The sequence below is a fragment of the Scomber japonicus genome, chromosome 1 (genome assembly GCF_027409825.1).
Source record: "Scomber japonicus isolate fScoJap1 chromosome 1, fScoJap1.pri, whole genome shotgun sequence".
Lineage (NCBI taxonomy): Eukaryota > Metazoa > Chordata > Actinopteri > Scombriformes > Scombridae > Scomber > Scomber japonicus.
The window spans coordinates 35719611-35747576 of record NC_070578.1 but is presented as its reverse complement, the minus strand read 5'-3'; the positions used below and the strand labels follow the sequence as shown (position 1 = coordinate 35747576).

General features: G+C 38.8%; 2 protein-coding genes across 2 annotated transcripts; both read left to right on the top strand.

Moving 5' to 3' along the window:
- Positions 1 to 13: 13 nt before the first annotated feature.
- Positions 14 to 15311, top strand: prc1b (protein regulator of cytokinesis 1b). The gene is given in 15 exon segments (XM_053314516.1): positions 14 to 126; positions 1446 to 1578; positions 2830 to 2952; positions 4300 to 4533; positions 4738 to 4908; positions 5969 to 6118; positions 6205 to 6352; positions 6451 to 6587; positions 7375 to 7470; positions 7598 to 7744; positions 7972 to 8054; positions 8056 to 8083; positions 8185 to 8298; positions 9502 to 9681; positions 14900 to 15311. Coding segments are annotated over 15 exon segments (1827 nt in total). The 5' UTR covers positions 14 to 115; the 3' UTR covers positions 14972 to 15311.
- A 3067-nt stretch (positions 15312 to 18378) lies between these two features.
- ptpmt1 (protein tyrosine phosphatase mitochondrial 1) lies at positions 18379 to 27966 on the top strand. The gene is made up of 4 exons (XM_053315270.1): positions 18379 to 18685; positions 24110 to 24190; positions 25587 to 25778; positions 26961 to 27966. Exons 1-4 carry the CDS (start codon positions 18515 to 18517, stop codon positions 27087 to 27089), a joined length of 573 nt encoding a protein of 190 aa, XP_053171245.1. The 5' UTR covers positions 18379 to 18514; the 3' UTR covers positions 27090 to 27966.

The window sequence follows — 27966 nt, the reverse complement described above, 5'->3', positions numbered from 1 at the left end:
GTGTTCAAACGGCCGCTGGCTGTGAGAGCAGAGACGTCTCCCTGACCTTATATTTTTATTAAACATCAGGTTTAAGGCTGTTCACTGGTGATCACAACAGAGTTTGGGAACAAGGATGAGAAAAAGGTAAGGGCTAACATATTTTTCGTGGTATGGTTTTAAGTTTTTAAACGTAATATAAAGCGATTAGCTGGTTTTAGTGACACGAGTCATGACCGAAACCAATATGGGGTTAGCTGTAGCAGGTGGTTTGTGGTTAAAAGTATGGCAGATGTTTATTTATCAGATAAAGTACTCATATGATTTACTTGAGTAAACGCACCAATACAGCAATGCAAATATACTAAATTACAAATAAAAGTACTGCATGAAAAGTCCCTACGGTTATGTAACAGTTAAGGAAAAGTACATAAACTTGATGTAAAGCTCATAATACTTATGTACTTTTACTGTAATACTTTAACTACATCATTCATAATACTTATGTACTTATAATGTAATGCTTTAACTACATCATTCATAATACTTATGTACTTATAATTTAATACTTAAACTACATCATTCATAATACTGCAGTACTTTTACTGTAATACTTTAACTACACAATTCATAATACTTATGTCTCATAATACTGCAGAACATTTACTGTAATTTACAGTATGAGCTTGATTTAGTTAAAGTATTACAGTAAAAGTACATAAGTATTATGAGTGATGTAGTATGCAGTATTACAGTAAAAGTACTGCAGTATTATGGGTGATGTAGTATGCAGTGTTACAGTAAAAGTACTGCAGTATTATGAGTGATGTAGTATGCAGTATTACAGTAAAAGTACATAAGTATTATGAGTGATGTAGTATGCAGTATTACAGTAAAAGTACATAAGTATTATGAGTGATGTAGTATGCAGTATTACAGTAAAAGTACTGCAGTATTATGGGTGATGTAGTATGCAGTATTACAGTAAAAGTACTGCAGTATTATGAGTGATGTAGTATGCAGTATTACAGTTAAAGTACTGCAGTATTATGAGTGATGTAGTATGCAGTATTACAGTAAAAGTACTGCAGTATTATGAGTGATGTAGTATGCAGTATTACAGTAAAAGTACTGCAGTATTATGAGTGATGTAGTATGCAGTATTACAGTAAAAGTACTGCAGTATTATGAGTGATGTAGTATGCAGTATTACAGTAAAAGTACTGCAGTATTATGGGTGATGTAGTATGCAGTATTACAGTAAAAGTGGTGGTTTGGTCCCTGTGACATCATTAGATTATTAATAGTGAAGTATCAAATGGAAACACTGACTCATCAGCACAGTTTCTTTCCACCTCTGGCCATTGGACTGAGTTTTAGTGATATATTCATTTAAAAATTGACCATGCCTCCTCCTCTCTTCCTTCCTCTCCTCCTTCCTCTCCCTGGTCTGTGTGACCCTGCAGTGAGGTGCTCGCAGCTGAGGCTGTGTCGTGCCTGAATAAAGCGCTGTGTCACCTGAAGGACATCTGGGAGGAGATCGGTATCCCAGAGGACCAGAGACTACAGAGGACTAATGTTGTCAAGAACCACATTAAGGTAAACACATTGAACATCATCATGTGTATTATATATATATACTGTAAACCTGTCTCTGATGTATCTAAACCTGCTGCTCTCTCAGTTCAGACTGGTTTTAATTGAAGGTGGTCATGTGTGAATGAGTGTGTGTGACTGATACTGTAAGTGAAAGAGGGAAAGAAAGGCGGGTGGGGTGGAGGTGGAGGAGGTGGGGGTCCTACATGAACACAACAATCATTATGGGTGAAACTAGGCCACTGGAAATAACTCAAAGCCCTAGTGTTGTCATGGAAACACTATACAGACAAAGTACAACTTTAAGTTTAGGCTGCAAATATTTGTACGCATGAGAGCCCCCTGGTAATCTGATCATGTTATATAAACTGATAATTAAGAAATATACTTCATTATCACATATTAGTAATTAACAGTGGAGGATTTATTGGTTTCATTACTTCAGCGTGCACTCTTTAAATTGTTCCTGTTGCTAAAACAAGCGAATGTTAGACAAGAAACTAGAGAAAAACTGGTATTTGATAATGTTATCCATTAACTACACGTGAGTTAATTTCCTGTGCTCATCTACTGTAGTGTTTGCAGACAGCACTAGTGGTCCTTAATTAAACAGGACATGTGTAATAATAATAATAATAAGGAACATTTTTAGACTTTATTTGCACCAACAAGAACCAGTATTACTGTGTAATATGTCAGGCTGCAATCTAATATTATGATTTTCAATATAAATTCACGTCAACTGTTTTCTCAATTAATCAGTTAGTTATGTTGTCTATAAAAAGTCAGAAAATGGTGAAAAGTGTCGATCACTGTTTCCCAGGATCAGATAAGACGTGTGACTCTGATCGTGTTGCAATCCTAAAATAAATATATTATTCAAGATGCTGCAATCAGAGAAGTTGGACATTTCTGTCTTTAGAAATGACTTAAAACAATTAATTTTCTGTCATCTGACTAATTGATTAATTGATGTAGCATTGCAGCTCTACAGACAGCATGAGTGTTTTATAATGAAACTGGACAGTTAAAGCAGCATGTATAGACAGTATATTTATCTGCAGAAGGAGGTGTGACAGGTAAACTCCACTATTTGGTGATAGTGAAGGAATATTTGTGATTTTGCCAATATGCTATATATTAGTCAAATGATCCTTTACTGGAGATGACATGACCTTTATGATGTGTATTGTCGTTTGTCTCTGCTCTGTCATCCATCCTGTATGAACCAGTTTGATTTGTTTATCCTCTCAGGGTTTATTAGATATGATGGTCAAAGAGGAAGAAGCCCTGAAGAAGAGGCTCATCAGCAGCATTCAGACATGCAGGACGGAAATGGAGACACTCTGCCTGGAGCTTCAGCTGCCCGTGTTTGAGGTAACGATCACAGCGATCACAGCAACAACAGGAATCATTTTACTATATTCTGTATTCTGTCACTATATTTTCAGCAGCTTGATTCCACTGGATGCGTTCCCGCTCCTACACAGCTGATCACTGACACATTAGTAAATGATTGTGATCTCAGCGGGCGTTTCAGAAGCGGCTCTCTGCTCCGCTGCACTTAACATACACGCCTAAGTCTTATGTTTTTGAAGGAAGCCGCTTCAAAGCTGAGTCAAGCTCCACAGAGCAGATCAAGCTCCACAGGAAGTGAGACAAATAAACAGCACAGAGCATCTGGTTAAAGTTAGACACCAAGTGCAGACTCCCTATTGTATTTCAGCAAAAAACACAAATAAAGCCCCTCTCCTCTCGTCCTCTCTACCCCCACCTTTCGTTTGTGCGTTCATGTGGAGGGTCAACATATTCAGAGCCGTCCCCATGAAATAAAGGCGGTATTTAAGTGGACTGTGAAACCCTTAAATGACGAGTCTGTGTCATTACGGAGAAAGGAAGAACATACAAGTCTACTTTGTGGATTATTTAAATCATCATCATCATCATCATCATCATTCACCTTTATTGTCAGACTCAGGGTCCAGTTTAAAAACATAAAGATGATGCAGACATAAAAGAAAGACCTATAAGACACATAGAAAAATAAAAGCATTGCACTACTTATAAAAGATATTCACACCAGTGTTTCCATACAGGTGACTAACAGTGTTTGTATATCAAACCTACTGACCCACAGAAGCACAAAAATCAAGGAGAATAAGCCACATCAACTAAATTTGAGCAACTTAACAAAATTGAGTCATAGTTGGCTGTAAGCAAGTCCGTACAAATAGTCATATGTTCTAGCTCTAGGTGCAAAAATGATTGATCGCAGGTATCGTTTGACAGGAGACGTTGGTATTGATTTATTGAGGTACTGATTCCCAGCCCTAGTAATGGTGTTACATTTTACATTTGTTGAAGAAAGCAGCCCTCTGAGCACCTTTGTAAAGTCATATTGGTGCAAAATTGGTGAACAATCCACAAAATAAAAGGTCAATTTTGGTATCGGTGTGGAGGTGTTTGGCTCAGTGGGTGGAGCGCCCGCCCCGTGTGTTGAGGCTGCAGTCCTCGCTGCAGGCAACCCCGGTTCGAATCCCGCACCAAGCAGTCCTATCCTGCGTGTCATTCCCTCCTCTCTGCCTCCAGTTTCCTGTCTCTCTACTAAACCTGTACATTAAAGGCAAAAAGCCCCAAAAAATATACTTTTATCGGTATCTGTTTCAAATATCCCGTATCGGTCAGGCTTTATCTCATACAGTGAATTTGTCTCTGTGTTTTCAGGACGAGGCCGGTATCAGCATGCTCCAGCAGGAGAAGAACATCCGCACCGAGGTGGACGCTCTGGTGAAGGAGAAGACTCAGCGGATGCAGCGGCTGAAGACTCTGCTGGAGCAGGACCAGGACCTGTGCGACATCTTGTGCTCGATGCCGTACGGTATCGCTCCAGACTCCGTCCCCTCGCTGGAACAGCTGGAGAACTTCCAGGAACACATCTCCAACCAGAACGCAGAGAAGGTGAGAGCTCGCTGGTTTTTACGTTTTAGTTTTAGAGATGAAACGAGACACAAACGTGAGGGATAGTTGGAGATTCGTGTTAGAGGAAAGAAGCGGAGAGCTGTCAAAAAGAAAAAGAAAATGGGTTTTATTGAAATATACCATAATGCTAAACACTCCTATCCTCATGCTGCTCTCGTGTGTGTGTGTGTGTGTGTGTTTCAGGCAACGCGGCACGCTGAGTTCACGGATATAAAAAAACAGATCATCTTGCACATGGATGTGCTGGATCACATCCCAGAGACCAGTTTTGAGAAGGACGTGGTCTGTGAGGATGAGGACTCTTTCTGCCTTTCCAGAGACAATATTACGTCACTCAAACTGCTGCTGTGTCAGGTAAGACACACGGGTTTATATCAAAGTCTTTATTTTAAGGCATCCTACTGTTTCTCAGTCATATATTTCATCATTGAAGTTTTCAATGTTAAAATCTCGTCTCGTCTCATTTTCGTGAACCCAATATCGTGTATCGTCTCGGCTCGTTAGCTGAGTCACACCCCTAGTTATCGGCCTCTTTGACTTATTAATAACCGATATCTGAATCAGCCCTGTAAAAACGATATCAGTCGATCTGTAATGTGTACTGTTTGTTTTTCGGGTAGGCCCTTAGTGACTGACTGACTGGTTTCAGAAGGTGTTACTGGGTTTTGGGTTTTACGCAGGGATTCCCCCGTTAGGCCTAAGTGGCGTTTCCCCTTTGAGTTGCGTCAGTTTTTTTTTCGTTTTTTTTTCGTAGTGTTATGACAAAGTGGTTACTGTGGTTACTGTCAGCGGTCTCCAGGGCGGAGCCACGTGATGTTGTGGTGGGGTTGCCTGCATGTAGGTATCCAGTGTGTAAATACCCATCATCACAAGTCCCATGAAGATTAGGGGTGAGTATTTAGGTAGCTCCGAGGTTTTTGGAGGTTGATGTGTCCCAACAAGATGTTAGTCATGTTGAGGCGGGTGCAGGAATGGGAGGGGGGGGTCGATAAGCCGGTCTGTCACCTCTCAAAAGTAGTTTAGCGTGTACCAACTTAACTACTCAATGATTGAGGCGGAGGCGTTGGCCTTGATCTGGGCTCTCCAGCACTTTGAGGTGTGTGTTGGTTTTGGGTGTAGCCCCCAGTTGTAGTTTACATCGACCACAACCCCCCCTTTACCCTCGTCTGCTCGCTCAGTTGTCTTACAGTTCTTACAGTCTTACAGGGGATCTCTTTGGGCCCCTGTTTTAAATAAACGGGGGTGTGATGCCCCTGTGAGGTCGTGTTCAACTGGTCAGTGAGCTGGGATGATTGCAGTAACTCGAGTTGAGCTGGGCCCTGTGGTCTAAGTCCAAGTCTAACTTCAGCACCAGTGGACAGATACGATGTGTGGTTGTTAACTGATTCTACTTCCTGTCATGCTCCTACCACAGCTGGAGGAACGGAAGGCGGAGAACGAGGCGATGTGCGAGGACCATCGAGAGAAGATCCAGCAGCTGTGGAACAGACTGCAGGTTCCCCAGGAGGAGAGGGAGCTCTTCAACGAACACATGGTCACGTCCAGGAAGAGGAACCTGGAGGCGGTGAGAAGACTCAAAGTGTCCCGTGTGTCACCTATATATATACACATTTAGGTTTCTACTCATATATTAATTTCATTTCTCTTCAGTTAAAAGCAGAGGTGCAGCGTCTGGAGGAGCTCAAACTGCTGAACGTCCGCAACTTCACAGACGCCACCCGCTCCGAGATCGCCGTGTTTTGGGAAAAGTGCTTCTTCAGCATCGACCAGCGACAGGCTTTCTCTCCGTACTTTAGCGGTGAGTTTGCTCGTTTGACTCTTTAGTCGTCTTAATCGCAACTGTAAATGAGATGTTTTGGGTTTTTTTAACTTCTACTATCATTTGACTGTTTTTAGAGGATTTCACCGAAGACCTGTTGGCGTTGCACGAAGCGGAGATCCAGCGTCTGAAGCTGCATTACGAGGATCACAAAGAGCTTTTTGACGGAGTTAACCAATGGGAAGAGAGCTGGAGACTCTTCCTGGAGTTGGAGGTGAGCACTAGGCATGGGATGATAACCGTGTTCAAGGTATCCCGCGATTTGAAAAAGCCACGATAACCGAAACTGCCAAATATTTCTGTCATAGCGTTCCTAAGGTATGAGCTGTTTTTGGTCTGATCAGAGACAGGAAGTGCAGGTCAGAAATCCCTCAGGTGGTGCAGCTGCAGCGTAGAGTATCACGACCCCTCACACTGTCATTACAGATTCAGATTAAATTAACATGTCTGTCTTTATTTTTCATCCTTTTTAGGAACATTTTAGAGCTGTAATCACAATACCGTGAAACCGTGATATTTTTTCTAATGGTTATCATACCGCCAGAATCTCATACAGGCCCATTCCTAGTGAGCACACATGAAGAGGAAGGAAAACTAACAAGGCTAAAAAGTAGCAACAAAACTGCTGTGATGGTGCGACTACACCAGAGCCAAGTGGATTTTACTAATCAGCGGCTACAGTTGCACAATTAAAAAGTCTTTAGAAATTACGAATAGAAGAAATGGGAATCAATTAAAGACAGCTAACTAATTTATGCATGTGGCAGCAGTCTGAACACTAATGAAAATTTAAAAAACTAATCAGATTTCAACCTTTAAAATTCTGTTGATAATAGAAACAGTACAAGATGGAAACACAGAGGTAATATGCAACAGCGTGTTAGGTGTTACACTTTTTCACAGGAAGATTTTGTGTATTTTGATCATTTTTAGGGAAAGTTTGTATGAAAAAAATGTTTTCAGAAGCAGTGAAGAGTCTTTTGTCTTTCATTCATTCCCAGAAAAAAGCGACAGATCCGACAAGATTCACCAACAGAGGAGGGAACCTTCTCAAAGAGGAGAAACAGAGATCTGACTTGCATAAAAACCTGCCAAAGGTAAAAGACGCGGAGGACGATTATTTCCTAAAAGCAGAGAAAACATGTTGGGATTCTTTAGTGTTTTACAATAACTCGACTTTACATGTTTGATTTTTCTTTTTTTTTTTTTTTTTTTTTTTTAAAGCTTGAAAAGAAACTGAAAGCCCAGATCGACGCGTGGGAGAGCGAGCAGGGTCAGGAGTTTTTCGTCAACGGTCAGAAGTTCCTGGAGTATGTGGAGGAACAGTGGGAGCTGCACCGGATAGAGAAAGAAAAGGAGAAGCAAGAAAGAGTAAGCAAGTTGTATTGAATTGGTTTGTTATCGGCATTGTTGAGAAATGTATTGACCTCTCTCTCTCTCTCTCTCTCTCTCTCTCTCTCTCTCTCTCTCTCTCTCTCTCTCTCTCTCTCTCTCTCTCTCTCTCTCTCTCTCTCTCTCTCTCTCTCTCTCTCTCTCTCTCTCTCTCTCTCTCTCTCTCTCTCTCTCTCTCTCTCTCTCTCTCTACGAACTCTTCCCAGCACCTCAAGAAGAGCAAACAGACCGAGGAGGATATGCTCTACGGAACGTCAGTACGAACTCCGACCAAACGCAGATTCCTCGCACAACTACCCAAATAAATCACGGAAGATGGTAAAAAAAAAAAATCACGTTGCTCGATTGCCTTACATTTGTACTTACGATATAAATTCTGGATCATTCCTATTCAGCCGTCTGCCTCCCTCTCGTCTCAGGGTAACACCACCTCCAGCATTTCTAGCGCTAACTCTAACAGCACCGTGCGCTCCGTCTTTGGAGGAACTGTCTGCCGCTCACCTGTGCCCCGCATGCCTCTGTCAGCAAACAAGGTGGGTTTTAATTGTCAAGATGAAAGAAGTAGATGTTGCACAAACACACAGAATATCCTGCACATGTAATATAAGCATCTGTCCTGGAGTAGAAGAAGGCATCTGAAGTTATTAATGGTCAATAAAGGAGACAGGAATCACTCTACAAAGCCAAACTAACCTCTTTTTATAGTGTTTAAAGACAAAAAAGACCATCAGTGGTTGGTCAGAACCAGGTGGGGAGCTCCGGTCCTCTGAAATGAGGCCAATGCGGAAGTAACTTAGAACTGCATTCTATCAAAAGGCCACCAGGGGGCGACCATCTCTATACAAGTCAATGGAGAATTCACCAACTTCTCACTTGATTTCTAACCTCAGTAAACGTTTTCAAAATGTGTTTATGGTCTCAATCGCTAGTTTAAAGCCTTCTTCAATGCAGTATGGTGTTCATTTGGGACATTTTGGCCTCCCTGATTTTATATTTGGTGATAAAGCAGGGTATGCATTAGGGCGTGGCTACGTCCTGATTGATAGGTTGATTGACCAATGTCCTCGAGATCCAGCCCTCGCAACCATAGCAACCTCCCCCATCCTAACCAAATTAACACAGTTTATCCCTCTGTAAAACACTTTGAATTGCTTCTGTAGGTTACTATGCTCTACAAATACAACTGGCAAGAACTAAACATATATGTGCTTTCAGAGTTTTAATTTTTTTTCTCCTTTAACTTCAATCTAACTGTATTCTGTATTTGTGTTTCTTCTCTTTTCATTTTTAAATCCAGGTTAAAAACACTTCTCTTCTCCTGTGCTTATTATGATTGAGCTCTTTTAAAGCACTTTACATTTTAATCTTTCATTTGCACTCTGTCCTTTTTAATGATTTTAAAGCAAATCATTATTTTATGCTGCAATCTTATATTTAATGCTCTATTCTAGCATTTTATTTCTCTCTTTCTATATATTGTGGGGGGTTAATTGTATGTTTTAATGTTTCTCAAATTACATGTTTTTCTGTTTTATGTAAAGCACGTTGAGTTGCCATTGTGTATGAAATGCGCTGTATAAACTAAGTCAGTCTGCATTTTCTAATTAATTAATCTTAAAATCTGATCAAGCATTTTTTTTTTGCTATCTAATTAAAAAAAACTGCTTTAATGTGTTCTGAGAAGCATCGTCAGACACACTCGTCTCATCTCATCTCTCCTTCTGTGCGTCCTCCAGGGCTCAGCGGTGCGGCCAGCAGGCGGCGGCAAACCCCCCCACCCCAGAGTGCAGAGCTGCAACAAGGAGAACGAGGCCGGGCTGAAGGGAACCCCCGTGAGCGGTGCGTTGCTGAGCCCCGCTGGTCCTCAGCGAAACTTCAGCATAACCTCTGTTGCCAGCACGTATTCAGAGTTTGTGGTAATTTACACTTTTGTCTCTAATCTCTTGGCTTTGCATCCTTTTCCTCCTTCCTTTTTTTATATTGTGCAATAACACTTTTTTTTTTAAAGTGTATATTACATGGGGGTTTCTTCTTTTAGAGGGAGTTGGTGAACACTGAATCAGTTCAATCAAGGTGTGTGTGTCTGTATGTGTGTGGTAATCACCTTTTTATTTAATTGCATGCCTCTAATTGAATTTATAGTGCTAGTTTGGCTTGAGTCTGCAGGATCACCTCTCAGCTACTGACCCATCCCTCCATCTAACCCCCACCTGTCTACACCCAGCGTGTTTCAGCCGTGCTTTTAGGTCGGCTGATTCTCATGTGACTGTTTTCAGATTGTCATCAGTTAGTCTGCTGCAGCTTACACAACTATTCAAAGTATCTTATCTAAATACTTTGTAAGGGGAGTGCATCTCTCACATATAAAGATGATGCAATATTTATCTAGATACATGGGGTACGATATGATTCAGTATCAGGACCATATTAAGCAATCTGATACAGTTCTTTGTTTAAAGTAGACATTTTTCATTTTTCATTATAAATTAACATAAGTCAGTCCTATAAATTTGGTATTGTTTACCTTCAAATACATATATTTTAGAAAAGACAAGCAAACAAGTGTTTTTGTTACTTTTGAGTGTGTGTGTGTGTGTGTGTGTGCTATTCTGTGTCATGTGTGCGCACTGCCATTTTATTCCATTGCCCCATAGACTTCAATTCATTTTTTTTTATAATGGAAGTCTATGGGAGCCATTTCATTAATCTGACACTACAAAAAAAACTAAAAACCCCTGGAAATCAATCATCAATGACATATCCAAGACTGTTATAACCCCCCCCCCAAACCAAATTCAATTTGCATTCAGTATATTGGAAATAACCACCTTTTCATGTGCTTTTTTCACCAGTTTTTTAAACCAGGGACTCTATTTTCTGGCATTGAAGGGGTTAAAAGTCTGAAATTAATTAAATCAATAGTTTGGATCAATAGAGGAGAAGTGGATTAGAAGATGCATGCAAAAAAATCATAAAATATTCCTTTTTTATGGCATCAAACACGTTGGACACTTTTGTCCAATGTGGTAAATGTGCCAGTAAAAAATATTAGGGTACAAAAGGTTAAGTATTGTTCTGTTAAACTTGTCCATCCAAATGTGTTACAAACTTTAGATTTCAGACTCGACGGTGCATTATAAATCGTGTCGCTGTTAAGCAGAGCAATATCATAACGTAACTGACGAGTCTCATGAGAGTTGAGAGAGATTTCAGCAGCATAGCATCACATTAAACCCATTCATGACTTTGTAATCGAGCCATCGGCCGGTTCATGGTATGCTTTAGGCCTGCACGATATCAGCAAAATGTGCGATGTGCGATCACACTGTTCAATATTGCGATGACGATATGACTTGCGATAAATAAGAAAATATTTAAAGTTTGCATACAGTTCCTGTCTCTTTCAGATTTTCAGCTTTAAAAGATTCCCTGCTTTTAGGTACTCTAAAACACTGAATAGCTGATTGTAATTACCGCAAATTCCGGACTACAGAGCGCACCTGATTAAAAGCCGCATGCTCTAATTTTAGAAAGAAAATCAATTTTGTACTTGTACAAGCCGCGCCGGATTTTAAGCCTCAGGTGTCCCACGTTGTAATATGAGATATTAGCTATGGTTGGTCTGGCGATGCCTGACAGCCATCACGCATTTATTGTGTATTATTTTATCATTATTAAGGCAAAAGAACTCAATTTATGTCCATGGACATTGTAATGAATAGGATATATGCTTAATATTAGTTTGCATACAGCGTGCTGCATGGACTTCAATACATCTGCTGCACCGCTGCTATCACAATTATCAAATGCTAAGTTTCTACAGTCTGTGACTGTGACCCTCATAAAAGTAATATTTTACAAATCTGCATTATATAAACTAACGAAATTCGTTAAAGTAAGTCATTTGGCGACTTCTAAGTCATTAAACTAAGTCTTACTTTTACTGGAGTAATCTACCTCGTTGGCACCTGTCATTGTACGTCTTGCTTTGAATTAAAACTTACCTACTGAGCGAACTCTCCCGTTCTCTCCTATGAACGAGTCGGACGACAACGTGTATCAAACATGAAGCAAAGTGAAAAAATAATAAAGTACGTAACAGCCGCATCATATGATTTTCTTCGAGTATTTTCCAGGTTGATGAGAGTCAGTACAAATGACTGATTTACAATAATAAAGCGTGCTTGATTTATCACACAATTTCATTGGACCTCTGTGAACTGCTCATCAATTTCATTGGTCTACTGTTACAAGGCAAAATGTTTTGGACGCCACGAAAAAAAAAAAAAAGTGTGCGTGGCCAATTTATCGCATTACAGACCAGCTTTTGCGATGGGTTCATCGCGAACGTTCACATCGCAATGACGATGAAAATTCGATTAATCGTGCAGGCCTAGTATGCTTAGATCGATCCAGGGGTTTGTGTATCTATGAACCTGCATCTTTTAAATTAAAACTGATTTCTGATTCATAACCAGACTACACAGGTATTCAGAGAGTGTGTTTACATGCACTGTAGTAAATCCACACACACCTGCAGCAGATTAGAGATCAGATTCCTCCCCAAACCCAGACCTTGATTTCACAGCGACTGATTTGTGTGTGTGTGTCTGTGTGTCTGTGTGTGTCTGTGTGTCTGTGTGTGTGTGTGTGTGTGTGTGTCTGTGTCTGTGTCTGTGTCTGTGTCTGTGTCTGTGTGTGTGTGTGTGTGTGTGTGTGAGACAGGAGTTAAATAGATAAATGGCAGGTGGAGCACAGAGACAAAGAACTCTCTGAGCGGCCGTGAAACAAAGACTAAAAGCTGGTTTTTCTCTAAATGTCCTCAAACTTAACGTGAACACAAAACAGAAATTATCTTATTTGCCGCGCCCCGAGTCTACACTGATTACACATCCTGTTATCTCGGAGCCTTTTAAACATAACATTTAGACAACTGTAAGAAATGTGTGTGTGTTTTTATTTGATTTTGTCTTTTTATGTTTTGAGGGTTTGAGTTAATTAGTTAACCCTCCTGTTGTCCTCGAGTCAAGGAAGGGAGAGAGGGAGGGAGGGAGGGAGGAAGGAAGGAAGAAGGAAGGAAGGGAAAGGAGGGAGGAAGGGAGGAAAGGAAAGGAAAGGAAAGGAGGGAAGGAAGAAGGGAGGAAAGGAAAACGGAAGGAAGGAAGGTAGGAAAGAAGGACAGAGGAAAAAGGAAGGAAGGTAGGAAAGAAGGACAGAGGAAAGAGAGAGGGAGGAAGGAATAAGGAAAGGAGGGAGGGAAGGAAGGAAAGGAGGGAGGGAGAAAGGAAAGGAGGGAAGGAAGAAGGGAGGAAAGGAAGGTAGGAAAGGACAGGAAAGAAAGAGAGAAGGAGGGAGGGAGGAAAGAAGGAATAAGGAAGGAAAGGAGGCCCTCCCTCCTTTCCTTCCTTATTCTTTCCTTCCTTATTCCTTCCTCCCTGGGAGGAAGGAGGGAAGAAAGGGGGATGGAGGAAGTACAGACGGAAGGAAAGGGGGAAGGGAGGAAAGAAGAATTAGACGGGGTCAATTTGACCCGGGAGGACGACACGAGGGTTAAAGTTATCCTTTGAGGATCTCCACAGGATTGTCCACGCCTCTTTTTTATTTTTCCTTTTTATTTAGAGTTCTGTATCATTCAGGCTTCTCTCCATCTCCGTCTCCATCACGCTGCTGCTCGTATGAATCACTGCTTCAACAAAACATCATCAAATAAGCTCTAACTCTGGCTTCAAGTTCATTTTTACAGCTTTACATGATTTGGTTCCTTAATAACATCAATGATCTACTAACCCTGTGTGTGTGTGTGTGTGTGTGTGTGTGTGCGCCGCTGCTTTTAAATCTCTTAAAAATTATATCTATAAAATTGTTCGTCCTGCCTCTAATCATAACAAAAGTGTAAATGTTTTTACTACAAATGACGTTTTTCCACTACACAGTTCCAGCACGACTCGACTCGCCTCGGGTTTTTTTGCGTTTCCATGGGGATACTACCTGGTACCTGCTACTTTTTTAGTGCCTGCTCTGCTGAGGTTCCAAGCGAGCCGAGCCGATACTGTTTGGTCAGAAGAGTTGTCGCTGGAAGAGACAACTTCTTTCTTTCCTTCCTTCCTTCCTCCCTTCCCTCCATCTGTCCTTCCTTCCCTCCTTCTCTTTCCTCCCTCCTTCTTTCCTTCCCTCCTTCCTTACTCCTTCTCTCGTTCTTTCCTTCCTCTCTTACCTCCCTTCCTTCTTTCCTTCCTCCCTCCCCCTACCTTCCTCCCTTCCTTCTTTCCTCTTTCCTTCCTTCCTCCCTTCTTCTTTTCCTTTTTTCCTTTCTCCCTCCCTCCTTCCTCCCTTCCTTCTTTCCTCTGTCCTTCTTTCCTTCCTCCCTTCCTCTTTTCCTTTCTCCCTCCCTTCCTCTTTTCCTTTCTCCCTCCCTCCTTCCTTCTTTCCTCCATCCCCTTTCTTCCTTCCTTCCTCCCTCCCTCCTTCTTTCCCTCCCCCTACCTTCCTCCCTTCCTTCTTTCCTCTATCCTTCCTCTTCTCCTTTCTCCCTCCTTCCTTCTTTTCCTCCCTTCTTTCCTCCCTTCCTTCCTCCCTCCTTCTTTCCTTCCTTCCTTCCTTCCTCCCTTCTTTCCTTCCTTCCTTGACCCGAGGACAACAGGAGGGTTAAGTAAGTACCTGCTCTGCTGAGGTTCCAAGCGAGCCGAGCCGATACTAAAATGTGACGTCATCAGACTGCCGGCCGCTGATTGGTCAGAGGAGTTGTCGCTGGAAGAGTCATGAGCCGTCCCACACAAGAATCAAACCCGGCGTTTTTAAATACCAACAACAGCGTTACAGCGATTCGGTTTCTCTTCTCTTTGCTTTGTGTGTGACAGAAAGCCACATACAGCAGCAAGTACACCATCGCCTCCATGTCCTCCATTGGTTATGTGTTTGTGTCACGTATAAAACGAAGTCACGGCAGTTTCGCGGCGCGTTGCTATGACAACCCCGCCCACGTTGAGTAGGTACCTTTTTTTGTAATGGAAAAGGTCGTTCCTGGAACCGAGCCGAGTCGTGCTGGAACTGTGTAGTGTGGAAAACTGCCAAACGTGTTGTCTTCTTAACGTCGGAGAAATCAACCCTAACGTCTGCTTTTCCCTCCCCTCACAGCGAGACCTGTCCAAGGCCTCTAACGCCAAGATTCAGCACGACATCATGAACTCCACCACCACCAACCTCTGACCTTTTTCACCTTATGACCTTTGACCTCTCCGCTCCTGACGTCGACTGTCAGCTATGACATCGTCGTAGCTCTGACCTCCTCCTCCAGAAGAGTGGAGCAATGCCTTTTTTATATACCCAGCTGTTTGCTTTTATATGAAAAAAAAAAAATGAAGGTAATAATAATAATAATAGTAATAATATATTAAGTGTTGATTCAGAGATAGTTTCCGACTCGAGGATGTCGACCTGTTGATGCCAGTCACTGAGCATGTTGTCTTCAGCGTGTTACTGAAAAAAATCTGCCCAGTCTATCACTGTCTGTAAGAGAGAGAGAGAGAGAGAGAGAGAGATAAAGAGAGAGAGATGGAGAGAGAGAGATAAAGAGATAGAAGAGAGAGGAGGGAGAGAGAGAATATGTCTGTATCATAAGTCTCACTAACACTACTTTGCCAGTTTTAAATAAGATGTAATAAATGTCGTCTGCATCCTGTACTGCACATGTTTTTTTTAAGAAATGACATAAAAAGGATAACTTTCTTTACGTTATGCAATCCGAGGTTACAGACCAAATGTATTATAAATATTTTGCACTTTCCAGGAAAATTTTTATATATATCTTTATATATATCACAGTGTGTTGGTGTAGTTTTAACTCACGCTCGCACTGTTCCATCCAAATCTGTCACGTATATTTGTTTTTATGTACTTGTGTATGTGTCGTGTGTCTGTGTGTATATATATATTTTTTTCTGAATCAGCTGTTCTCTTTATAGCGTCTCCACTGTTTGATGACAAAGCTAATAGTTGTTGTTTTTTAAATTTTTTAAAACAGGCCGTTTAAATACTGTTAAAATATCATATTGGTGCTGTGTAACAGTTAGATAGATTCAATACACTATCATGGCTGATTTGGACAAAAGCTTGTTAATATACAATAAATGCATTTTCATTTGGAAAAGCACAGACTGACTGTATTTCTGAAAGGACACAGAGTCACTACTTTTATTGTATTTTATTTTATTCCACAGACCAACCAAAGCTTTTTGTTGCTAACATGATCTACAAATTCACATTCTCACATGTAAAATATGGTTTATAATGATCATTTTACCACAAATAAACAGATAATACAGTGGAACACAAAGCTTTTCTATGGGAGCGTATTGCATTCACTTGAATAAAAAAAAAAAAAAACTGGTTTTTCTGAGTAATTTATTTTTTGGTCTGTTTTTTGAGGTAATTATTTCTGTTTTCCAGAGTCATTTATTTTTATGCTTTGTTTTTCAAGGTAATTTTTTTCTGATTTTCTGAGTAATTTTTTTCTTTTCTTTTTTTCATGCTAATTGTTTTTCTGAGTTTAGAGAGCATTCAAAACATTGGACACATTCACTCTTTATTGAGAGCTCGATGTAATGGAAGCAAACATGACCTGCTTGTTTAGTTTAATCAAGTTTGACTTTGATCTGGGTTTAAGACACTGGGAGATCGTCCTGTCTTTAAGTAATGTAGATGGTATTATTACTAGTTTGTCGACCTTGTGCAGGCACCTGAAGACTTTGCGGTTGTTCAGAAGGAAAGCTCATTCACATCTCCTGGACATAGCCTATATGGCATGCTCCATGGATACAAGATTAAAATGCATTCAGGCTGGCTACGTGGTGACTCAAGAGATGATCAGGAGACTGCTGAAAAAAATTACCATGAAAAACAGAAAAATAGTTACCCCGAAAAACAGGGAAAAAAATAGCTAGAAAAACAGGAGAGAAAAAGTTACTCCGAAAATCAAATAATTACCTCAAAAAACAGACCGAAAAATAAATTACTCAGAAAAAGCTGATTTTTTTTTTTTAATTCAAGTGAATGCAATACGCTTCCGTACTTTTCTCATATTTTTTGTTATAAAGTTTTTCTTTTTTGGAGTATTTTCTCAATTAATTGATCAGTTTAGTTAGTTTGGTTTATAAAATATTAAATCACTGTTTCCCAAAACCAAAAAAATTCAACCTGACTGTCGTCTTTCGTCCAGTTTAGTGTCATTAAAGGATTAAAGAAACCAGAAAATATTCACTTTCGAGAAGCTGGAATCAGATAATTAGAAAAAGTCAACTCAAAACAATCGATTGTGAAAATATTTAGTAATTGATTAATCTAGTCATTGTTGCTTTTAACTTTCAAACTCTGTTATCAGGACAGATGACTTACAAACAGTCTGAGGTTGAGTGTTAAGGATTAAATACTCAGGACTGATTAATCCTGAGCAATATCTTTTTAGGTAAATTATTGTTTGGTTCATTTAATCAGCGTCGTTGATGAAGCATCAGCTGACATAAAGGTGTTGTTATCTGACTTTCTCTCAGTAAGCTCTTTAAATATGTTGTGATATGTGATTAGACTTTGGCTGCACTCGGTATCTTTCTAGCCTTTGTTCTCTCTGAACTGCTAAAACCTAAATAATGTGGTTTTCTGTTCATATATATGTTAATACTGCTTGTAGCATTGGATTAACTAAATGATTTACTATGAAAAACATGGTAATGTGTCTAAAATGGTAAAGTGAAGGGTAAAGGAAATATTTTTGAAATGTTCTTTGACTATTAGATTTTCAGTTGCTTTAAAAGTAGTTTCAAATGGAAATACTCAAGTACATTTATAATATGTTGTAGTAGAATATTTGTTACTGGAAGTACAGATGACGGCGTGAGAAGGAGACACAGTTTCAGCTTTTATACTGTAACTCCTAGTGGAAATTTGAAGAAGGGAAGTCATAAAAGGTAATAAAAGTAGTAGGCTACATGAACCAACCATTGAACACTACTGACTTCCTAAGAAATTAGACAGTCAATTCTACTACCATGTGTTAACAACAGTCATTGTACAGATGCCCATAGGCAATTTTACAGACGTTAAGACACACACACACACACTAAATATAATTAGTGGATTATTATTGAGATACTAAGTCATTATATTTAGATATTTTAGATACTAAATCATTGTTTTATGAGTTACTAAATTGTTGTTTTGAGTTACTAAGTCATTATTTTGAGCTACTAAGTCATTATTGTGAGAGAATTTATAATTATAATACCTCTAAACCTCACATAGTTTTCAATGTTTACGTTTGGTGGAAGGAATTTAATGTAAAAGGTTAACACCGGAAGTCCTTGCGAGAGGAACAGTCTTTCAGAGGGCACATTCTATCCTAGGACGGCGACGGAGCGACCCGCCCTACTCTGTCTCTGATTGGCTAGTGTTCGTTTTCTTTGCTCGTTCGATTGGTTCTAAACCCTGTCATTTATAAATATAACCAATCAGAAGGTGAATGAGGGGCGGGGCTTCTCAGAACGTGCCTTCACTATCCTAGACAAAATAAAAAACATGTCCCTGCCTTCCGGAGGAGGGACACATGCTACATTAACCGGCTGACATGAGCTGCAGATCATAACTGCTTCATCATTTATGTGTGTCGGGATACACAGACACAACAACAGCGTGTGGTAATGCAACACTAAGAGTTTGAAAAGGCTCTACTATTATTTTTTATTTTTATTTTAATTTTACATGTTGTCGTCCATTAACTCAGCCATGTCTGGAGCTTTAGCCAGGCTGCTCTTCTACCCGACTTTAGCCTACAATGTGGTCATGGAGAAGGTGTCGTCCAGGCGGTGGTTTGACAGAGTGGACGGGACTGTGATCCTGGGAGCCCTGCCCTTCAGATCCATGACAAAACAGGTCAGACTATCACACACCAGCATGTCTCTGGCTTATCTGTGTGTCTGTGTCTCATATAAATGCCTATAACTTTAAATTTAACTGGCTGCAGAGATGGAAAGTAACTAACATTTACTCAAGTGTTGTAATTAAGTGTTATTGAGATGTATTAGTGCTTTACTTTGAGTATTTCTATGTGATGCTGCTTTCTACATTTCAGAGGGAAATATTGTATTTTCTACTCCACTACATTTATTTGACAGCTTTAGTTACTTTTCATTTACAGACTTGATGATGACAATGGATAATATAGCAAGCTTGTAAAATACAATGCATCATATCAGTTAGTATCTACTTCATTAAATATTATCATCCTCTCCTCTGCACCTCTCTGTATTTAACTTGTTATTCAATAATCAACAGTGATGGAAAACAACCTAATAACTTACATTTACTCAATTTTAACATCCGCTTAGTAGACATTAAAATATACAATAACAGCTGGTTTGTTCTCTCTATTTTTTAGGAAAGGGAATAAATCTCTGCGCTCATTCTTAAAAAGGAGAGACTAAGTACATTTACTCATGTACAGTTTGGAGCTACTTGTACTTGTAACATATTTGTGTATCAGAAGTTTGTTTTTTCTTCTTTCCTCTCCCATTAATCATCTCAGCAGCCCTCACATTTATCTGCTGACCCTTTGGAGGAGCCCGACCCCTAGGTTGGGAACCACTGGACTAAACTAGCTAACTGTATATAAAGTAGTATAAACTAGCTAACTGTATATAAAGTAGTATAAACTAGCTAACTGTATATAAAGTAGTATAAACTAGCTAACTGTATATAAAGTAATGTAAACTAGCTAACTGTATATAAAGTAGTATAAACTAGCTAACCGTATATAAAGTAGTGTAAACTAGCTAACTGTATATAAAGTAGTATAAACTAGCTAACTGTATATAAAGTAGTATAAACTAGCTAACCGTATATAAAGTAGTGTAAACTAGCTAACTGTATATAAAGTAATGTAAACTAGCTAACTGTATATAAAGTAGAGTAAACTAGCTAACTGTATATAAAGTAGTATAAACTAGCTAACTGTATATAAAGTAGTGTAAACTAGCTAACTGTATATAAAGTAGTGTAAACTAGCTAACTGTATATAAAGTAGTATAAACTAGCTAACTGTATATAAAGTAGTGTAAACTTGCTAACTGTATATAAAGTAGTGTAAACTAGCTAACCGTATATAAAGTAGTATAAACTAGCTAACTGTATATAAAGTAGTATAAACTAGCTAACTGTATATAAAGTAGTGTAAACTTGCTAACTGTATATAAAGTAGTGTAAACTAGCTAACCGTATATAAAGTAGTATAAACTAGCTAACTGTACAGTAGTAGCCACTTCAAAGTTCCCCTCCAAGCTGAATGCCAGCTGAATGGCAGCTGACTCCCAGCCAAGTTCCAGCCAAGTTCCAGCCAAGTTCCAGCCAAGTTCCAGCTGAGTTCCAGCAGCTGGAGAGACCCCCTCCTTCTCCTGGGCGTGTCTATCTTTTCCTGTAAACCCGCCTATTCATTGTAATACAGGGTTTGACCAGAAGATGGCGCTTCTGTCACAAACTAGCCCACATTCTCATGTTTTAGGAATTGTTACTGTCAGGTCATCCAGATTCATCGAATCAAATCAAGAAATTAAATAACCTACTGACTGCTGATTATTTTGTTATTTGTTTTGAATCTAACACAAAAAACGAAAAAAAAGCCTTTTCATACTTTAATTTTAGGCTCAGATAAATAATACGAAATGACAAAAACGGACCACAGGACTGTATTTGATTATGTGCAATTATACAGCGCATTTGTGCCAGCCAACCCCGGTCTATTCAGTGCATGCTTTAAGACAGGTAAGCCCAGCCACCTTATTAGCATTATCATTGCTCAACCTTTTGTTTGGGCTTAATGGGCCATTTGGTTCCATGGTCACACAAATCACACAGAGATCAGAATAGTGTTCATGGACTTCAGAACTATTTTCTGAGAGGGGTCACTGTGAGCTTTCATAATAGTCAAATCTCTCCTGCGTCATGGTGCTGCGCAGCCAGGTTTTCAGCCTGCGCAAGGCTGAGAAAGAGCGCTCAGATGCCGCGACAGATATGGGCCAGACAGAGTTTAATGAGCATTAATTATATGAAAAAGATAAATATAAGTCAGACAAATTGAGTTTAAATTCAGATTCGTTATTATTATTACAGTAACTAACTAGTTAATTAAGTATTGGTGTAAAACTGAAAACTCAACCACACATACGTGCTGGACAGAGTGGGGGCACCACACACATCTACAACTACACACCTCACTCACTTAGAAAAGATGTAAAAATGAAAACTCAACCACACATACAGTAGCATATGTGCTGGATATAGTCGGGGCACAGACAGTGTCTTGATCTTGATTTTCAGTGGGGGAGGTGTCCAGCACGAAGGTGATGGGTTGAGGGGGATGGTAGTGCTGTCCCATTGTCTTTCAAAGCGAATGCCCCCCGTCCCCCGCTGGCCCGCACTCACATTACCTCAAAACCCAAGTGTACTCAAGCACAATTGCCTCCGGCACATGCGTTGCGTAAAAGACGCACATAACGCGTGCTGCGCCGGTAACACACAACACAGCCGATCAATTAACACAACGCACTATGATTAAAAAGTACAAGCATATTCTTCTGAGTCATGCCTGAGTCATGCAGTAGCCTGCTACAGATACTTGTGTAAAAAAGACGCACTGATTTCATTGACGCTGGCAGCCTCTCCAGCGGAGCACAAAAGACTTAATTTAACTGAATGACTTAGAAGTCGCCAAATGACTTGCTTTAACGAATTTCGTTAGTTTATATAATGCAGATTTGTAAAATATTACTTTTATGAGGGTCACCGTCACAGACTGTATAAACTTAGCATTTCATAATTGTGGTAACAGCGGTGCAGCAGATGTAATGAAGTCCACGCAGCACGCTGGATGTAAACTAATATTAAGCCTATAGCCTATTCATTATAATGTCCATGGACATAAATTGAGTTATTTTGCCTTAATAATGATAAAATAATACACAAAAAAATGGTCGGATTGGGAACCCATATAATATTAACACTACGTATTAAATAGCGCGTCCTGTTTTAAATCACTAGACTGGGTTTGTCTCATGGGCTATTTCTTGGTTTGACAGTGACAGTGATCAGTGATCAGTCAGAGGAATTATTAAGTGTCCGTGAGTGTTTCCTGTGACACACGGTGTCCTGTCAGATGTACGGCAGATTCAATTGCAATTTTTCTAATGGATTAATATTGTGCTTCATTAGGCGACTTTATACAGAAGAATAGAAGTAAATACATGTAATATTAGTGTATATAATATTTAGCCTAGTATTTTAATCAGGTTTAATCACAGGGTTGTAACGTGATGAATCCGGTTAATTTTTTTTAATAGTTGGACAGCCTAGTCTTTCCTATGAGCAGTGGGTCTAAACACACTGCTCCTCCCCGTGGATAAATGAGGCATTGCAGCTGGTTTTCACTCGGGCAGCTTAGGGGCGTTCCCAGTCGGGGCCTCATTGACCACGTCATCGCGGGGGGATCGCATTTCCCCCCTGCTTCCATTATCGGCCAGCCAAGGACCGGTCAAGGACCAGTCAAGGAGCCATCAAGGAAACACGGGAACTTTGAAATGGCTACATCTGTATATAAAGTAGTATAAACTAGCTAACTGTATATAAAGTAGTGTAAACTTGCTAACTGTATATAAAGTAGTGTAAACTAGCTAACTGTATATAAAGTAGTGTAAACTAGCTAACTGTATATAAAGTAGTATAAACTAGCTAACTGTATATAAAGTAGTGTAAACTTGCTAACTGTATATAAAGTAGTGTAAACTAGCTAACTGTATATAAAGTAGTGTAAACTAGCTAACCGTATATAAAGTAGTGTAAACTAGCTAACCGTATATAAAGTAGTATAAACTAGCTAACCGTATATAAAGTAGTGTAAACTAGCTAACCGTATATAAAGTAGTATAAACTAGCTAACTGTATATAAAGTAGTGTAAACTAGCTAACTGTATATAAAGTAGTATAAACTAGCTAACTGTATATAAAGTAGTGTAAACTAGCTAACCGTATATAAAGTAGTGTAAACTAGCTAACCGTATATAAAGTAGTGTAAACTAGCTAACTGTATAAAGTAGTGTAAACTAGCTAACTGTATATAAAGTAGTATAAACTAGCTAACTGTATATAAAGTAGTGTAAACTAGCTAACTGTATATAAAGTAGTGTAAACTTGCTAACTGTATATAAAGTAGTGTAAACTAGCTAACTGTATATAAAGTAGTGTAAACTAGCTAACTGTATATAAAGTAGTATAAACTAACTAACTGTATATAAAGTAGTGTAAACTAGCTAACCGTATATAAAGTAGTATAAACTAGCTAACTGTATATAAAGTAGTGTAAACTAGCTAACTGTATATAAAGTAGTATAAACTAGCTAACTGTATATAAAGTAGTGTAAACTAGCTAACCGTATATAAAGTAGTATAAACTAGCTAACTGTATATAAAGTAGTGTAAACTAGCTAACCGTATATAAAGTAGTGTAAACTTGCTAACTGTATATAAAGTAGTGTAAACTAGCTAACCGTATATAAAGTAGTATAAACTAGCTAACTGTATATAAAGTAGTGTAAACTAGCTAACTTTATATAAAGTAATGTAAACTAGCTAACTTTATATAAAGTAATGTAAACTAGCTAACTTTATATAAAGTAATGTAAACTAGCTAACTTTATATAAAGTAGTGTAAACTAGCTAACTGTATATAAAGTAGTGTAAACTAGCTAACTGTATATAAAGTAGTAAACTAGCTAACTGTAAATTGTAGTGTAAACTAGCTAACTGTATATAAAGTAGTAAACTAGCTAACTGTAAATTGTAGTGTAAACTAGCTAACTGTATATAAAGTAGTAAACTAGCTAACTGTAAATTGTAGTGTAAACTAGCTCCACCTCCAGCAGCTACAACAGTAACATGCTGCTTTAACACTGATGCTTCACTATTAATAATCTAATGATGTCATATATAATAATATATCACTACTTTTACTGTAATACTGCATACTACATCACTCATAATACTGCAGTACTTTTACTGTAATACTGCATACTACATCACTCATAATACTGCAGTACTTTTACTGTAATACTGCATACTACATCACTCATAATACTGCAGTACTTTTACTGTAATACTGCATACTACATCACTCATAATACTTATACTTTTACTTTCTTGCAGGTTGTATTTAAATAGCAACATTTAGCAGGTTACAATATGATTTTCCTCTTTTTAAAAAGATCCCAGGACTCTGAGAACTGAACACTGTGACTATTCTTTGTGTTGCAGCTGGTAGAAAAACAAAATGTCCGAGGCGTTATCACCATGAACGAGAAATATGAGACCAAATATTTCTGCAACTCTGCTGAGGTGAGTTAACTTATCTTTTTCTTCTCTCAGTTTAAGGTTCAGACTCAAGGCAAATATTTAGCTTGTGTAATAAAAAGTAAGTTATACAACAAAATATGAATGTTATTAATTATGACAAGACAAGTTTGTTTTTTGAGCTTTTTGATATCTCCTCTAGAGTTTGTCTCTTTTTCTGTCCTGTGTTTATATCAGATGATGTAATGAAGCCTAACTACTGTTAATGAGTTTAAAACTGACTAGTTGATAATCAGGCGGCTATTTCAATAATTGATTAATCCATTCAGTCGTGTTCCCAAACAAAAATGCCAAATATTTGCTGGCTCCTGCTTTTAAATTGTAATTTACTGCTTTCCAGTCATATGATGGTAAGGTCAGATTATCTGTACAGTACATTTCAACAACAAGGCAACACACAGTTTTATATGATACATGAACAGCATCGAGACAAAATGGAAAAGAAACACAAAACATACAAAAAGATATTAATATTATTATTATTATTATTGTTATTAAATTAAAAAGGGTTTAATATAAGAAATCAAACTGGAGAATAAAGGTTGCAGTGCGAGATGTTCTGTAACACATTACATAGATAAAACAAAAAAAAGTAAAAATAAGATGATAAACTAATAAAAAACTGACACATAAATATTATTGTACCTTTTTAAAAAAAGGTGTCCAGTACTGCTACACAGTGCTAATAAGCATGTTCCTGTATTGCTGCAGCATTTTACAGAAAAAAAAAGCTATTTGAAAGAAGAGTCTGCATATTAATTAATTAATTAATATAATTGTGATTTTAAGCCTGTCGGTTTAACACGGACTGATCCTTTAGATTAGATTAGATTATTTTTATTTTGAATGTGTGAAAGAAGAAAAAAAAATAAAACAAAAACAACATTTAAAAAAAGAAAGCACAATGTTCTCATTGAAAACAGTGAATTTACGCCTAACAGAAAATATGATGCAATGCTCCGTCAACCACATCCGAAAGGGAGTGGGAAGAAGTAAAAACGTATTGAATCCCACCCCTACTTCTTAAATCAATGCTTGCTAGCTCCTAATTTAATTCAATTCATAACATCCTACAATTTCTTACTAATATTATATGTAAGGTCAATATTTACATCTATATTTACTGTTATCAATATATAAAACATTGCTACATTTTTCCATTTTTTCCATCAAAAATAGCTATATACATATACATATACATACATATATTCATACATACACATCCCCATATTATAGACATACACATCCACATATGGACACATACATACATATGTCAGCCTGAAACAACAGAAGTCATCTCAGAGTAGTTTGTAACCAGAAGCCGTGAGTGTAGCTTCACGCTGATGTTTAATCTGATGTGTTTGATGCCGGCCGGCTGCAGGAGTGGCAACGTGTCGGCGTGGAGCAGCTGAGGCTGAGCACCGTCGACCTGACCGGCGTTCCCAGCCTGGAGAACCTGCACCGAGGCGTGGAGTTCGCCCTGCGGCACAGAGAGAGAGGGACCAGCGTGTACGTCCACTGTAAGGCCGGACGCTCCCGCAGCGCCACGCTGGCTGCTGCCTACCTCATACGGGTCAGTACACCACTTTATCATCTTTATTTTTTGTATAACTTATTTTTTTATTGAAATTGTCTTTCAACTATTACAGCGTCAGGTTTTACACACTTCATAAAGCAATTATTCTCACATCTGTGTCCTTATTGTGGAAGGATGGAAGGGAGGAAGAAGGAAGGAAAGGAAGGAAGGAAGGAAGGAAGGAAGGAAGGAAGGAAGGAAGGAAGGAAGGAAGGAAGGAAGGAAGGATGGAAGGGAGAGTGGGAGGGGGCGAGGGATGGAGGATGGAAGGGAGGAAAAAGGAAGGAAGGAAGGAAGGGAGGAAGGAAGGAGGGAAGGAGGGAAGGAAGGAAGGAAGGAAGGGAGGGAGGAAAGGAAAGAAGGAAGGACCACAGCACTACATCTTTATGTGCAGAATCATAAACACATGGACTCAGGGAAAACATTTAGGAATATCATCAGTATGTGTGTCATGACAGATTATTGTTAGAGCCAGTTTCCATTTCATCTACTGTGTTGCTTCCTTCCTTTTGGGATTTTAGAAGTTAATTCACAACAAAAAAACTTTATTCTGAAGGTTTTTTTGACCATGTATTTTATTTGTTTTGATGTTTTAAATTATTATTATTATTATTATTATTATTATTATTATTATTTTGTTCATCTGTTTATTTTGTCTTTTACTCTTATACTGTATTTCTTATTCTAACTTTGGATAAATGTCTCTTATTCTCCTTTTTTTTCTTTTTGTTTTATTATAGATCCTTAATATTTTTATCACTTATTTCCTCTTGCATGCATTGGTCTCAATTTGTTAATTGCTTTTATTCCTTTTATTTATGTTGCCACTTCTGTCTTATTATCAGCTTTTTTTTTTAAAGTATGTTTTTTGGGGCTTTTTTGCCTTTTAATGGACAGACAAGTAGAGAGAGACAGGAAACAGGAGGCAGAGAGAGGGGAATGACGTGCAGGATAGGACCGCTCGGTGCGGGATTCGAACCGGGGAGGGTGCTCTACCCACTGAGCTAAACACCGCCACTTATCAGCTTGTCAATCAGCTGTGAAACACTTTGAACTACATTCACCTGAAAGCTGCTATATAAATACAGTTTGATTGATTGAAAGCTTGGTTAACTTAGTCACTCAGTCAGTCAGTCAGTCAGTGAGTGATTTACAGTAATGTTGCCTCTCTGCTGACAGGTGCACTGCTGGACTCCAGAGGAAGCCTGTCAGAAGCTGGCGTCTGTTCGACCACACATCCTGGTGCGCTCCGCTCAGCTGGAGATGCTGAGGAAGTACCACCAGCAGGTGTGCGGACAGTCCGGCTGAGACCACTTCCTGTTTCCTACAGCGGCTGCGGAAGACTGGACTCAGAGCCTCATCTCAAGTCCACAGTGACATGAAACAACTTCCTCCACATCATACTGAACACCAGTGGTCACCTGCATGTTTTAGGTAGTAGCTCCACCTGATTCTAATAATTAACTCGTTATTAAGCTTTCTGATGAGTTTCAGCTGCTTGATAACGAGCTGATCGTTACAATCAGGTGTGTTAGAGTGGAGAGATACCTGAAACATGCAGGGTGTAGCAGCTCAAACAGGAGCAGGGTTGGAGATCACTGAAGAGTAAATGCTGAAACTGATTATTCTAAAAAAGTTTTAAATCATTCTTTATAATAGCAGATTTTTATTAGTTAATTCACAATAAATCAGTAAGCTGAAATGTTTATTTTTATAGACGTATTATCATGAAGGTTGACCCTGAGACCCTCATCACTTTTTCCTTCAACTCCTCCGTTTCCTGATTATGGCTAAAAAACAAATTAATTTTATTTTTGGAATTATTGAAGCTCAGACAAAAAGTAACTTCCCTTTAATATTCCAACACTGCAATATTGTTTTTTTTGTGGTTTATTCATAAAAACACTCCCAAGTATCTGACTTTGCTTTTGGGTTGCAACAAAGACATCATAGAGCATCATTCAGCATTGAAGTGGTTGCTGTGTAAAATGGAAAGCTTTTTATTTCAGTTTCTTATTTTATTTTTCCTCACAGCTGAAAATATTATAACAGTTAATTGTTGAATAAAATATTTGTCAGATGAATGTGGTCTGATGGTGTTTGAATATGCTGTGATGTTCCAGTCAAATACATGTATGTATATATATATGTGTACGTAAAAGTTAAAAATGATGTGAAGACATTA

Bases quoted from the DNA above. Each gene is read 5' to 3' on its own strand.
- ptpmt1 (XM_053315270.1), top strand. From the start codon at position 18,515: ATGTTGTCGTCCATTAACTCAGCCATGTCTGGAGCTTTAGCCAGGCTG. The intron at 18,686-24,109 runs GTCAGACTATCA...TTTGTGTTGCAG, and splicing joins TCAGATCCATGACAAAACAG to CTGGTAGAAAAACAAAATGT. The intron at 25,779-26,960 runs GTCAGTACACCA...CTCTGCTGACAG, and splicing joins CTGCTGCCTACCTCATACGG to GTGCACTGCTGGACTCCAGA.